This window comes from Branchiostoma lanceolatum, chromosome 4 (genome assembly GCF_035083965.1).
Source record: "Branchiostoma lanceolatum isolate klBraLanc5 chromosome 4, klBraLanc5.hap2, whole genome shotgun sequence".
Classification (NCBI taxonomy): domain Eukaryota; kingdom Metazoa; phylum Chordata; class Leptocardii; order Amphioxiformes; family Branchiostomatidae; genus Branchiostoma; species Branchiostoma lanceolatum.
Window position 1 is genome coordinate 29,541,823 of NC_089725.1, and position 15,251 is coordinate 29,557,073.

The 15,251-nt window shown below is 42.8% G+C and overlaps 1 protein-coding gene across 1 annotated transcript in view; it reads right to left on the reverse strand.

Annotated features, from left to right (window-relative positions):
• Positions 1-15,251, reverse strand: part of LOC136433941 (sodium/potassium/calcium exchanger 4-like) — a 42,070-nt gene that overhangs the window by 7,064 nt on the left and 19,755 nt on the right. Inside the window, exons 5-10 of the mRNA XM_066426548.1 lie at positions 10,511-10,595; positions 8,546-8,649; positions 6,718-6,792; positions 5,910-5,935; positions 5,106-5,159; positions 1,877-1,989 (exon numbers count right to left, since the gene is read on the reverse strand). Coding sequence (XP_066282645.1) covers positions 1,877-1,989; positions 5,106-5,159; positions 5,910-5,935; positions 6,718-6,792; positions 8,546-8,649; positions 10,511-10,595 — 457 coding nt within the window. The remainder of the gene's footprint in view (positions 1-1,876; positions 1,990-5,105; positions 5,160-5,909; positions 5,936-6,717; positions 6,793-8,545; positions 8,650-10,510; positions 10,596-15,251) is intronic.

The following is a 15,251-nucleotide window of genomic DNA, read 5'->3' on the forward strand; positions in this document are numbered from 1 at the left end:
ATTCATCATATCATCGTAAAACTACGACGTAATTGAAAACCACTGTAAATTTGTCTACAATTTATTTTCGAAGAAGATGTAGACGGCATGTAGCGTCTGTCAAACTAGCCAATGTCTATTACAAAGGGAAAGCCAAGGGGACAGTAACAGTACACATAATGCATGTATGACGAAATATAATACAAGGGAGACAGGTTTCAAACATAAAGAGACAAATGTCTGTCATACTACGCTACTTTGATTTGACTTTTGATTTGTTTTAGATGTAACGTTAGCCTTTTCTCCATTTGTGCTGCGAATATATTTCAACATAGGTTTTGACAGTAGAATGAATCAATACTGCTTATCCACTTATGATACTCAGTCTCTCTCAAACTGGGACCCTCACCAGCTAAGCATTCCATAGTCGATCAAGGGCAGACTTCAATATTATGGACCACTGATATGGAACAAAGTCTCATTAGATCAAAGGCAGCGCGGGCCACAGTCTAGACGCGATACGTACTCGCCTGGCTAGACAATTAACTGAAACTGAATACCGTAAATTTGGAACTGTTAGCGGAGGATTTAATTTTGAGCTTTATGGTCGCGTTTAATTCCGAGTTCTATGTTCGAGATGAACTATCCACTGCAAAATCATGACGCCACGAACAAGCGCTCCCATTGTATTACTGATGTACTACAGAATTGTTTCCATCTCGACCATATACCTGATACACGGCGGAAATCTCTTTCCGCCTCCTATCGCGAAATGAAGTACCCGCGAAAATAGATCGTCAAATTGGTGCCTCGGGTGATACTGAAAACACCGTGTTGTATTCTATTCGTCATACCTACCCGAAAAAAATTCAATGCGAAATGTGCCAAAAGATTGCGAGCATTGCGAGAGTTTGGTGCCCTCAAAGAAAGAAATTGTAAGAACATCAATTCTAACGTGTGCACGCGAAGAGCGTTCGAATTATTCTATGGATGCACGTGGGATACAAAATACAAGTAGAAGCCCGGGAGATACCGAAAATACGGACCGGTCCAGAACATGCATATCGAACGTTATGGCGGGGTATGCAGAGAGTTAGAATCATCTTTATTATACTTAGGCCACAGCAAGTAAATTTTATGGATGACATCCTCTGCAGACTCCAAAATTAATGAGATAGGGCGAAAAAAAAACAAGGCGGGCCAAAAAAACAAGATTCCTATATTTTCAAATTTTGAGATCATAAAAGAATAGAGGCGACGAAATATGATATCATGACCAACAGGTCTTTTAGTCCTGTATTTAACCAATGTATTAGTCCTGTATTCATTCATATATAATATAAAACCTCCTTGATTCAACAGTAAACATGTCCTTGTAGATGTGTATACATCTCAATAGACTAACTACAACAAATGCAGAAAAGATCTTGTTGTACCATAGTCTGAAGCAACTACACTGGGTATTCATATGCGATGAAACACTTTGTGTATACAGCTCAATTAACTAGCCCCCCCCCCCCCCCCATTATTTGTATAATGTCCTTGCTAGAACAAATGCAGAAAACAGCTTGTTATTATACCATCATGGGCAGGAACTACACTGGGTATTCATATGCAATGAAATACCTTAGACTGTCAACGTTTACGACATATTTGACAATTTTTTGGCATGTTGACCACCGTCGGAGGGCAATGAAATTTCTTGTTTTGTATTTCAAAATCAGGCGAAAATTAATGAGCGCGCTGATGTCATCCATAAAAATTACTTGCTGTGGCCTTATAACATACAAACACAAGATGAATATTCAAACACCCCTAGGACAACCCCTTTTCTCGCTTAGGACATCCAGGGGCGCAAGGTAAAACGTAATGACTTCAGTGAATTTCCAGCACTTACTTTCACTCATCAGGATGGAGTTTCTCTTGTTGGTGTCCTCTGTGTGCTGCACGGCATTCCCCTGCTTACGCATCTTCCGTCTCTGCAGCCACCCAACCACTTGCGGGTTGAACCTGTGGTGTAAAAAAAGGTTAAGGTTAAGGTTAAGGTTAGGTAAGGTAAGGTAAGGTAAGGTAAGGTAAGGTAAGGTAAGGTAAGGTAAGGTAAGGTAAGGTAAGGTAGAAAAAGTCCCATAGCCTTTTTGAGGCCATAGGTGCAGTGGTATGGTATTGGAAGACGGGGCCTATCCCTCTCCTTCTACCACATTTTACCCCCCCCCCCAAAAAAAACACGAGTGAAGTGAGGAATGTCGTGTTAAGTGCCTTTCCTAAAGGCACAGCATCGGTGGTATGTCAGGGGATTCGAACCCACGACCTCTGGGTTTCAGGCAAACATACTAATCGTTACGTCAACACTTGCGGGTTGAACCTGGAGAAGAAATCAGGCTTCTTTGTAAGTCAATGGTTCCCATCGATTAATCGATACAGGACGGCAGCATTACGCAACGGTTTTCCACTCTTAAACTGTAGCTGCTTAAGGGGTAAGTGACACGGGGGTGTAGTTTTAAGGGTCGTTTTATAAGCATCTATAAATGTACATTGTCGAGCGTTGCAACGTTAGCACATTGAACAGTACAAATGCAAATCTACTTTGTGTCAGAGTAAGACACGTGATTCAAGACATGGTGGCCTAAAAGTGACGGAGAAAAGTCACCAGGATGATATTTTGGCGCCCGAGGAATGATCTCTACGGAAAAGTGGTTGCCACGATATCTGAGAATTTTTGTCTCATTCATGACAGCTTATAGATTCTCCGGATTAGAAGTCGCGTATCAGCGCCATTCACTTCCATGCCTATTACTCCTAAAGTGCATATGAATATTACATGTTAGGATCAGGTCTGTATGTTGCTATGTGGCAAGTCTCACCAACGTCTACATTTTTCATGCTTCTGCCCTGAGTTCCTTACTGGATAAAAAGCAAGTACGGTGGATCGATATCAACGTGAAGTCAAGGGCTACAGAAAGCATTAGCGTTGGGCCAAATCTTTTTGAAGAAAAGTGATCCGGGTGATATTTTGATGCCTTAGAAATCATGTACAGAAAGGTGGTTGCCGTGACTTCTGGGAAGTTTGCATCATTCATGACAGCTTACATATGCTATGGATTAGGAGTCACGTATCATTAGCCTCTTTCCCGCCCATTACTCCTAAAGTGCATATAAATGTTGCTTGTTAGGATCTGGTGTATTACTATGTGGCAAGAGTCACCAACTTCGACATTTCTCATGCTTCTGCACTGAGTTTCTTACTGGATAAAGTACGGTGGATCGATGTCAACCTGAAGTCAAGGGTGACAGAAGGCATAAGTGTTGGGCCAAACCTTTGCGAGCCTCACAGGTGGACTTCCTCGCCTTAATTTCATTTCATTTTATGTCAACTTTAACTTTAACTTCAACGTTGTGCCACGGTGAGTTACGGCTGAGCCAGCCGTTCCGCTGTCATAGGAATCTGGCACAGATATTCACCGGTCGTATTAGCATTTACTTCCTAGCCCATTACTCCTAAAATGGGTATCGATATTACTATTTGCTTTGTTGAAAGTCTCAACATTTTAATGCTTCTGTATGGAGGTTTTTAATGGATGAAAACGCAGTGGATCGATATCAACATGACGTCAACGATGACAGAAATCATTAGTGTTGTGCGAAATCTTTCTAAGCTTCACTGCAGGCTGACTTCATCGCCTCAAATCTTTTATTCAACGGTGAGCGAGTCATTTTCCCGGATCATCGCTGAGCCAGCCGTGCTGCTGACAGTGAATCTATTACAGTTGTGCACCGATAACGGTCGACATTTTAGGCTGGTCAACTCAAATTTGTGCATTATAATACTCTCTTTTTGTCATAGCCACCCGAAAACACACATTTCAATGCAAAATGTGCCAGCCAGAAGTTGCAAAAATTTCGTGCCCTCGAACACCAATTCCAACGTCCGCACGCGAAGAGTGTTCTAATTATTTTATGGAAGCACGTGGGGTACAAGTAGAAGCTTTGTAAAACTTGTAGCCCTTCTACGTGCAGCTCATTGAAGTTTTGTCTTTGAATAATTGTTTTGTCTTTGACTTTGAAACTCAGCATGGAAACTCTGGTTATATTTATGAACCACCAACTATCTATCTATGGTCTTTCTTGATGCTTATTATGTGGACAGATAATGGTGAACGAGTCAGTCATTGCAAATGTACAAAATAGAAAGCCCTCTGCTTCAATCTCTACATCAACTTTTACACCACAATGCCGGTTATACTGCACAATATGAGCGAAAACTTATAGTTTGGTGGCGAGTTAAATGGCAACCCAAGTGGTGCGTATAATTGCAAAGGCAGTAGAGCCACGACAGACGCAGTGGTGACGTCAAACGATCCTGGAACTAAGGGGAAATCATGGCCCAGAGCGCCGCCCGGATAACGCTCTATTGTAAAGACCAATGAGTTTGCCCGTTCCCCATAGATCATCCTTTATAACCTTGTGTCAATGACGTTCTGTGCGCACGCCATAACCCATTATAGCAGATACGTGAAATATACGGGTCGGTAGACCAAAATGGGCAAGCGTCACCATTTACAAATGCACATCGCGTGGACACATGTATCACTAACAATAACTACAGTATGCTGACTTCATTGGGAAAAACGATAAGATTTTTATCTTCAGACACGGATGTCTGATGAAGAGAGACAGTGAGGTAAGCCTTAGTAAACTGGTTAACAGACACTAGGCCCTAGTTATGGGTAGAAATTGGGATGTAATGTTAATCTGGCAGTCCTGTGTATATTTAGTCTCAAGCGCCAAACCTCTGCACTTTAAATAATCCAACACGTTTATCTATAAGGTAGGGTGACCTGTTGTGCTTTTCTGAAAGGTTTGACGTGCACCTTGGCGGTGTTTCTTCGCACTGTGAGCTACACCTTAAAAGCAACATATTTGATCTGAATTAATCAGGGCCGCTTTAGTTCTCATCCATGCAGGAGGACGTCCCTAACCGAAGTCGTGTGGGGAATTTTATGTGTCTATCCCAAGAGTACAGAATGCAAGGGTTTCGAACCCAGAACATTAAGACTCAAGAAGTCACCAATCCTAAACCATGAGACCATTAGACCACATACATTACTGAGTCAAATGGCACTTACCCCATAAAGAAGATGTAGGCAGTGTACTCTAACAACATCACCAGGGACTCGTACCTGTGGAGAGGGAACGACACGATCTTAATTGCTTCCAATAACAACATAGCAGATTCGCAGCACTGTGCCATCTATCATAGGGGACAAGGGACTGATGAAATAGCGTTAATCTACTATCTGGTTTGCCTGTGATAACATATTGTCCCAAACGTAAGAACTCGAAATGACATTTTTGGGACCATGATGTGTTGCGAATAAAAGTTGTATCTATCATAGGGAACAAGGGACTGATGGAGTTGCGTTAATCTACTATTTAGTTATCCTGTTGTAACATACTGTCCCAAAAGAACGAAAAATTCGGAATAGCTTTCTTGGGACCATGGCGTGTTGCGAATAAAGTTATATCTATCATAGGGAACAAGGGACTGATGTAATTGCGATAATCTGTTATCTAGTTTTCCTGTGGTTACATATTGTCCCCAATGTAAGAAGTCGAAATGGCACTCGAAAAGGGACCATGTGTTGCAATTAAAGTGCTGCATTTATGATAGATGACCAAAAACGGTAAAAGTTAGTTTCAAGATTTCTATTGGCGGTTGCCAAGAGTGCAGGCTTGACAGATCCCATTATTCATTTTCATTCCGTATCATATTTTATACTATGCATATGTTTGATAGCTGTTGCCATACATTGTACCGTGTACAATTGCCGTGCAATAAAGTTCTTCTTCTATGACAATCTGTAGATGTTCAGTAATGATGGTACTGTTTATGTTGTAACAGTTTATATGATTTTCGGTGAAACACTTACCAAGTCACAATTCCGTCTTCAATGACCTGAAACGGTATGACATGATTAGCGTTAGTTACATCGCTCCGTTTAGTACTAATTGTTGAAGAATTAAACACGTCACCACGTGAATCTATGAGCACGGTAAAGTTTGTACGGATTTCTTAACGATGATCAGAAACGTTGTATGGTCTATAGTTACAAACATTAAGTATCATTTGTACTCCATGAATTCGTATACTGTATTCTAGCTCTCATGGATTTTCCTGTAGCACAACTGGTAGCAGCCTCACAGTTGAGCTCCTGGTTCCATCTTTTGGTAACTGGGAAACCCCGGTTCAATCCTAAGAATAGCATCTCCGTTGGGGCTGCACCCGTCTGTCTTTTGGAATGGACATAAAATGGAGGCCCCGTGTTCGAGGAGGTGCCTCGAGCATGTTAAAGGGGAAAGACTAGCAACCCCTCCCTGTAAAAATGTACCCTGCTAAAGGAACAGCAAGGGAACTGGTTGCCCTATGTGCCACTGGGTACTACAAGGGTCCGAACGAACGAATCCTCTCATTAAGAATTCAGCAGGCGATGTCGTCACGGCCGTTTGGATCAGACTCAAAAAATTTCCTGTTTACGTCATTTGCGTGATGCGTTTTATCAGTTCTCTAATACTAGTAACCTCCCCCCCCAAAAAAAAAACCGAGGGTTGCGTGAAAATGACTGAGTCTGAACAAATCGAATGAAAGCTTTCACACACCCCCTAGAACGTAAGTCTAGACTTAACATGTAAGATTTTAACCTTGTGTCGTAAGTGCCTTTTACAAAAGTATGAACTTACAAAGATCAGTGTGATGATGGAGACCAGGTAAGCAGCGGTGTCCCGGAACAACGGCCACCAGGTCAGAGGCACGATCTGACAAAGGAACACGACGGACGTTAGCGTAGTGCTTTGTAATGCACGAACGAGGACGTTCATGGTTACAAATGCGCATTGTAAGTAATACTTCCAAGGTGCAGGCCCCTTAGACACCATTATGCAAACCTACCTCCGATCGCTTTCTTAGCCAATAGTTTGTAGGTGTGTGGATGTAGCCCATTATCCTTACTATTGTAGTTCCAATCCTCTCCTCCGATCGCTTCCTTTGCTGAGCATTTTACAGAGAAGCTATCAGAGGAGCAAGCCGGAGCTAGAATAGGATGAATACTATGATAATGTGGACAGTTTCTGCACAAGGATTGCTGTACATCACACTTCTGCACATTTCAAAGGCCATGAAGTCGAGATATTGCTTTCAGTTCGATCACAATATGCTTCTGAAACGACCATTTTGACTAAGTGACATTGACGTGCTCACCCATTTTTCCAAATCCGTGTTACGTGTTCGTATTGATTTGTTCTACCGGTACCTTCAAGACTTTGAATAATGTGTCTCATGAAGTACTCTTTTCCTTGGACTGACTTGAAAGTTAGACCTGGAGAGTAGCCAAAGATATTTCCACTCATTGTAAACTCATGACCACAGAGCCTCATTGTAAACTCATGACCACAGAGAGACTTGCGGCTTGAAACAACTGGTTGAAAACGAAGATAATCAACAACTGATGATAAAACCCTTCCAAATTGCTTTAGCACTGTTCCAGCTCAACTACTGTAATAATGACGAAACGCTTAAGGCTTAAGTACTCAACAACTGAACGTTTTCTTAGCAGCGTTTACGAAAGTCGCACAGCTTGATCCCTTAACCATCTCCCTTGTTAGCATTCGTAATATGGTAGATAAAAGACTTTTTAACCTACACAAAGTCGCAATTTGTTTTAGCGTGACCTGGACGCCAATTTTCCGCAGTATCTGCCCTTTAGAGAAAAGCTAGACCTAATCACAGCCACTGGGGTCGTTTGGAAAATTGTACTGCCTGAGAAACACCTCCAGACTGCCCTAAAATTGGTCTTGGCGGACTGTATTAAGTCTTTAGAGACTCAGCTCGCCCGCACTAATTTCCGCAGTACTTTCGAGATCGCCTGGAGAGTCCGAAACAACTGCTCATATGCACCTTCTGGTATTTCCTCACAGAGGATGAGCTGAACTGATTGGCCTTCGTAAAGTAAGGGCGCGGAAGTCATAACACACACGGGAGTGAAGGGCCACCGTTTGGTTTCAGAGCACGTACGCACAAAAAAGTTTTTGTAACAAAAGAACAATACGTCTTATAATTGTTGAGAAACGGATTATTGAGAAAAAACTTGTCTGTGTGGAAAGCGTTTAGCACCAAGGACAGGTGTGGTAACGCGCTTACGTGTGGATAGTGTTCCGCACCAGATACAGGTATGGTAACGCGCGTGTGTGTGAATAGTGTTCCGCACAAAGGACAGGTATGGTAACAATAATGTGTGCGTGTGTGTGCGTGGACAATGTTCAGCACAAAGGACAGGTATTGTAACGCGCGCGTTTGTGTGGATAGTGTTCGCATCAGGGACAGATATGGTCATGTGTGTGCAGGGAGAAATATGGTTTCTTTTGTGTGTGGATAGCGTTCAGCACCAGGGACAGGCATGAAACCACGTGTAAGTTGGTCTACACACGTTTGTCTAGGTCGCTCATGTTGAATATCCATCGTTGGCGTCAAGAGTACAAGAATATCTAACACCAATTCATAGACAATACGCACTATTCCAGCGAACAGTCCACACAGCCCAATGACGAAGAGGATGTTGAAGACAGCGGAACCCACGATGGTGCCCAGACCGACGTCTCCCTTAGCGATGAAGACGCCTGGCAAGAGACGAAATGTTGTCAACATACAGAAAACGGGTGCGGAAAAGAGAATTCACTATTCAGTTTCAACTTTCTTGGTTTGTCGAAGTTCAAAGAAAGTTTAGTTTACTTGCACAAGTTCATGCCCGAATATAGATATACTAACAGTTACTCAAGCAACTGGATAGAATGTGTGAACAAAATGTCTCAAAAACATATCCAGATGCTCGCGTAACTATTACCGTGCGTATCTTATTATCGTCTTCCACTGCTTCCAAAAAAGAAGTCAAACCCAAAGAGCGTAGATTGTATTCCGTAGTAGTTCTTAGAATAGCCTTTTGTTCCACTTGTCAACATTGTTAACTCGCACTATCTGTACAGTATACCTTTCCTATGCATTGTTTTATGTTGCAATCAGCCCTCGGGCAAGAGCTTGCAAATAAAACATTATTATCATCTGTCTGCCTAACTTTCATCGACGTAATAGATATATACATATTTTCTGATTTATTTTCAACTCAACTGCGCCACAGAACGCCAAACTGGGGCAGGTTCTTGAAAACAGGATTAACTTTACGCAACGCCAGCGAGACGTTCCTCAAACATATCGGAGTAAATCTGACACGTTAAGAAGAGCCGGGGATGTAGGTGCCTGGTGCTCTCTGTGTTTCCTCGGGGACTCCACTCAGTCGTGAAACAGTGGATCTAAAAGCTTTCAAAGTATTAACGAAACATGTGTCGGTTGAAGTGGGCCATAAACAAAGGGCGCAGAAACCATAGCTTCTGTCTGCGCTTACTTAACGTTACTGCCTTTGTGTTTTCTCGGACAGGCCATTTATATGGATAGCATCCACGAGAACACCAAAACGAATGCGAGCGTGCGAAAGAATGAAAAAACTGTTTGGCAAAAAACTTGCCTTTATTATGAAATTCAAGTGTTCAGGAAGGGTGAACAAATTATTAAACACACAGAGTATGGTATATCAAAACTATAGATTCAGTTTTGTTCTTTCACATTTTTTCTTTTATTTTAGAATGGACTTCGGCATTCTACGACATCAGTATCCGTTTCCGGCAATATTTCTTTGCAATCTACGGCATATTTTTGCTCCTTTTGTAGCTGCTTTGTACAGTTTACGGTATGGTAAAAAACATTTATTTGTTGAAACGGAAAAAGATTGTCGCATATTTTTTTTGGAAACGGACAAAAAATTCATGCCTGCGCGGATGCCATCTATATAATCGAAGGACCATGACCTCAGGAGGCATTATCTACCTATGCCAAATAGCAGTTACTCAAGCAACTGTATATGATTTTGGAAAAGGTCAAACGTTTCAAGTAGCACCCACTACTTTTCGTCAGTGACACTGAACAAGATTTGTCGATCAGCAGGATATCAACCCCGAACTATGAATCGATATGCAAATAAATGGAGGAAAATAAGACAAGGTCAAGAAAAGGTTGATGTCAAAGAGACTGTTGCTTCAGCTATTACAGGACTCCAAAACCTGGATAAAAACTTGCTGATCGAGAAATATTGCTCAGTGTCACTGACGAAAAGTACCGGGTGTTTCCAAAATCACATGGTTGCTTGAGTAACTGCTATTTTGTGTCTCTTAGTCAAATAGTAGTGGAGCCAACCGTACACACTCCCGCCATATCTTGAGAAAAGACGCTGTAGCTGCATAGATCCCGTTTAGAACGTTACTCTTGCCCACACTGCTTTTTTCAAGGCTCGAATGAGCACACGTTCTGACTTTAATAGACCAGGTGAAAAGTGCCCTAGGTGGCTTAACCAATCCCAGTTCAGCATTTTTTATTTCTGTATCTCATTACCTGGATACCTAACCTTTAACAGTGCATGGATGCGTTGCTTACCTATGATTGACGTGAAGAGCTCTGGGGCCGAGCTTCCTGCGGCCATGAAGGTTGCCCCGGCAACGTCATCGCTGAGCCCCAGATTCTGGACACGAGAACACAAAAGGAGCATTAGCAGTAGTTATAGGTATTATGTCGCAAAGATCACCACTATTGCCCTAAGGCCACAGCAAGTAAATCCCATGGAAGACATGCTCTGCAGACTCCAAATTCCATACGAGAGGGTGAAAAAAAAATGGGTAAGAGATAACAAGGTGCTTAAATTTTCAGAATAGCGACCGTAAACGCAGTAAACGAATTGAAGCTAACAAAACATGTTTTATTTCCGCACAAAGAGACAAATGTGTGGTAGCCTAGTATCACTTACCAAGCTAGCAACAATACTCATGGCTACCACACTAGTATCATTCTGTTACTACATTTTTGTACACTCAAGATTCACCGCACGGCCAAGCCGCACGGCATATTGTCCCATTTTCAGTATTTTCTTGTTGAAGGGAACAATTTCTTAGATTTTTTTTAGGCAAAAATATAATGCGCGCTGATGTTATTCATAAAATTTGATTGCTGTGGCCAAAGGGAAGGGAAAGAAACGCATCTAATGCTTTCCCCTTAAAACAGTTATTTCGGGCAGACGATTCGAAGCGGATTACTCAAGTGTAAACGCCGGAATTTTTTTGGGAAGAAGTCGTGATGGCAGGATTGTCAGGGAAGTCCGAATGAGCACATTACGTCATCAGCACAAGATTAGAGTAAAACTATCAGGAATATCACGACGAAGGTTGACGTCAGTATGACGTCATCAGCAGCACTCACATTGGCCGTGAACTAGTCCTGAATAAACCCGCTGACGTTCGAATAGAAATTTGAACGGCAGGGCCAAAGACACGGGAATTTGCGCTTCCCACGTCCTATTTGGATCGCAGGCTAAAAATGGCAAAGTTGAAAGTAAAAGGATTTGCATCGATTATGAGTCAGCTTTGTTAAACCGAAATAGAAACGTAGACGCCAGTCTCTGGGCTACATTACGTTCTTGAACCATTAGGAATTCAGAAAGTCGATTTCCTTAGAATGCAGAAATGACAGCGACCACACTCACCAGGCCACCCACCTTAAGCTTACAATAAATGAACTCGACAGGTACTTAGTGATATCCTGATGATGGCAGGACGTTCTGATGGCTTAGTGCTTGGAAACAGATGTATCTCATTTTTATCTATATCTGTTTATATTGTATTTTCGAAATTGACATGCAGTTTTTGGTAAATGGTTGTAAAACTTGACGCAATGAAATACAACACGCGTCAACATCAGGCAATAAATGCGTTCTTTAGCTTTTGGGTGACGTGTCTGAAGTCTAGGTTCTATTTAGGGCTTATTTCATTACAACTGACAGTGATGTGTTTAACACAATATATATGCATTGCTACTGATATGAGATCCGTGAAGAGAATATATAAATACAGTAACTTGCAATGACGGATATTCATGGAAATAAATCTCGTTTCTAACTTTAATAACTTGTGGAGGATTAAAGTTTGACCGATGAATTTTCATTCCACCCAATTGGATCGTACACCAGGGAGTACAGAAGATCACAGACACCCATGTCGTTAAGAAGATGATCCAGTGGTCGCGGTTTCCCCCTCCCAGCGGTTATGTTTTTCATTTTAACGAGCACCCGAGGGAACTGTCTGCATCCCTTCCCGCAGCAGCGCTGATGAGGCGCTGATCGGTTACTTCTGCAGCCCCGACCCGAGGGAAGGACCTCCTCATCAAGCTCCTGGAGACATTAGTGATCGGCTTAATTACAGTTTTCACATTGGCGGAGGACACGCGTGTTCTGCGTAGGAGATGAGACCTGAACGAGACAGCGGATGAAGCACAGTTTTCAACAAATCTTTAGCCTCAACTTACAGTGTATAGGGACGGTGCTCATCTTTGTGTCTTTAGCCCTTGGGCCACACAGGCCATTACAGAAGAAGCTAGCCCACTGGAAGTGGGGTGTATTCAACACCTATACTCTTTCTCATAAGTGCTGAGCAGAGATTGTGTTGTATGTACACTCGACCCTTTAGGTCATAGCACCTGTAGTTTTTCCTAGAGCTTTACTTCAATGATTTTCTGGTATGATGCATGTATATGCTTGTGTGAATGAGATTTGTTAAGTATCACACAATGCTGCAGTTGGTAGACAATAAAAAATCCAAAATAGTATTTTTCATCAGTTTTTTTGTGTGGACAATGCATACCTAGCTGTTTAGATTGTTCTATCCACGAACAAAGGCAAAGCATAACCTGCTTATTGGAGCTACGAAAGGCCTTACTTAGAGAAGAGTAATGCATGAGCTACATAACCCAGAACGGCTGCGGGCAGGCGAACCTAACTTCACCACCCGGTGATCTCTCGACGACAATAAGTAGTCACGACAGCCGTAATGTGGATGATCTCGGAGAGCACTTGAAGCAAGGTTACGTCAGAAAGACATCCGCAGAAAGCTAATACATACATGTTTGTGTATAGCAGTGGAGAGGAATTGACAGAGTGTGATGTAGCATCGAGACTTGAGTAATGAAACACCGGCGTCTGCTTCATCTATGTCTTCAATCAAAGCCTCGTCAGGGGAATTACGCAACTATTTTTCATCCGAAAACAAGGTTATTCAAAGGCATGACTGTCATGTCACGACAGTCACGTTCACTTACTTTAGCATGCTTTATCGGTGAAAGAGACGAAAAGGTAAGAGTAGCCCTTTTGAGGCTGTTGAGGCAATGGGTTGCCAAGTCACTGTGTCTTGGATATGGTATCGGAAGTTGGAACTCATTCCTCTCCTTCCACTGCCTATTACATCGTAGTCCGCAACAAAAGTCAGGTACCCATTTACAACTCTTTAGATTTAGATACCCATTTACAATATTTAGTGGAGTGGAAAAAGTCGTGTTAAGTGCATTTCTCAAGGACACAGCGTCTGGCCTAGTAAAGCCAGGAATCGAACCCGTTGCCTCACGCCCACGTGTCTGCTTGTATATAACTCACTAGGCCATCAGCACTCATAGAGAAACCTCGCATGAAAAGGTTCGATACTGAACTAGAATGACACAACGTTGCCACGATACTGCGTTTACGATCGATACATCCCACCTGTGAATAGACAAGGTGATGAAGAGACGATGACGTCAGATCTATTAATAGACGAATTTATTGCTGCTTTTGCAGATCAAATGTCAAATGTAGTTAGTCGGACGTGCAACGAGGCGTTGCAGATAGGGCTATTTCTAGGGCACGGATTATAAAAGGTAAATATAGAGCAACCACAATACTAGTGTATCAAAAAAGGAAGCAATATCATTTACGCCTGGCTTGTAAGTTATCATTTTACTACTAGTTGAAAATGTTCTCATGATTTGTAGGAACTATTTTTAAAAGTTTGCTCTATGTACGAAGAGACGGGAACAGATGGAGAAGACGTCACTCTTTGTCACGTCTTGAAAAGAAGGCCAACCTACAAACCCACCCGCCCCGTCACCCACATACTCACTCACCCAGTCACACACCCACAAACCCACCCACCCAGTCCATCATCGCCAGAAACCAATTACCAGTGACGTCATGCGCGGGAAGCATCGCAGGTACTGTTGGGCACGGCGGGAACGTGACATCGACATACCTCATCACTACCCGCCGGATGGTGGTTAGAGGTCGTCTGGTCTCATCGACCTTCTTAACCTTCACGACTTTATGTTCCGTTAGATTGAGCACGAAACTATTATAGATAGACTGGTGAAACAAGTGCTGAATGTCGAGATGGATGCACTTAGGATCCTCAAATAGACCCTTCCTTTGGTTAAAAGGAGAAAAACACGTACACATTAAGCAAACAGGTGAATGATTTGTCAGATGGACCTTCGGTCCACTACTACAGCAAATTGTGTACCCTTTGGGACCGGTTACTACCGGTTATTTAGGCACTAAATAAGTATATTAGCTACTTGGTTAGCTGCTTTGTGATAGTCGTAGCAGATACTAATAGTAATTGCTAACGTTAGGGTCACGCCTTTCCAGTTTGTGGACCTTCGGGCCCACGGCCGTTACATCGGCTCATTCGCCATGTTCGCGGGTGTCTGGTTCTATTTCGCCAGTCTATACATTATCAAGCACGCAGTCGGCCCACTATCCGGAACGAACAGTTTTGTAAGAGAAGCGTCCTGCTTAAATCACGGCTGAAAATCGCGATCGCATTCGCGGAATAACAATGCGAGACGGTTTGTGAACGCGAGGCGTGATTACGCTGACTGATTGTTCGCCAAATTTTCCTTCATTTCTGGATTTTGTTCGTAGATCTGAACGTTTCTTGGAGGATCTCCAAACCAAGAAAGATGGTAATTATTCCTGATCTGAATTCGTCTGTGCACACAGTGGCATCAGTCTTATGGCGCCAGAGGTATTATGCTCTCACCGGAGGGAGACTCGAATATCAGTATTGTTGTAGAAAGTCCAAATGGGGTTGTTGCCTTTTACCGGGGGACCACCGGGATGTGTCAGCGTGATATTGACAAGAAAATTGAGGTCGAGGAGGTCGGGCTGGAGGAATGACATGGCGGAACCTGTACGGAACGTATCCCTACACGCAGGCCCGGCTGGGCTGTGAACCTTTTAGGAAATGTCAGGACAGACCAGACTGGTTGACTCTGCCGAGGCGTGGCTCTGCCCACTCAGGTTACAATCAGGGTTCGGACGACA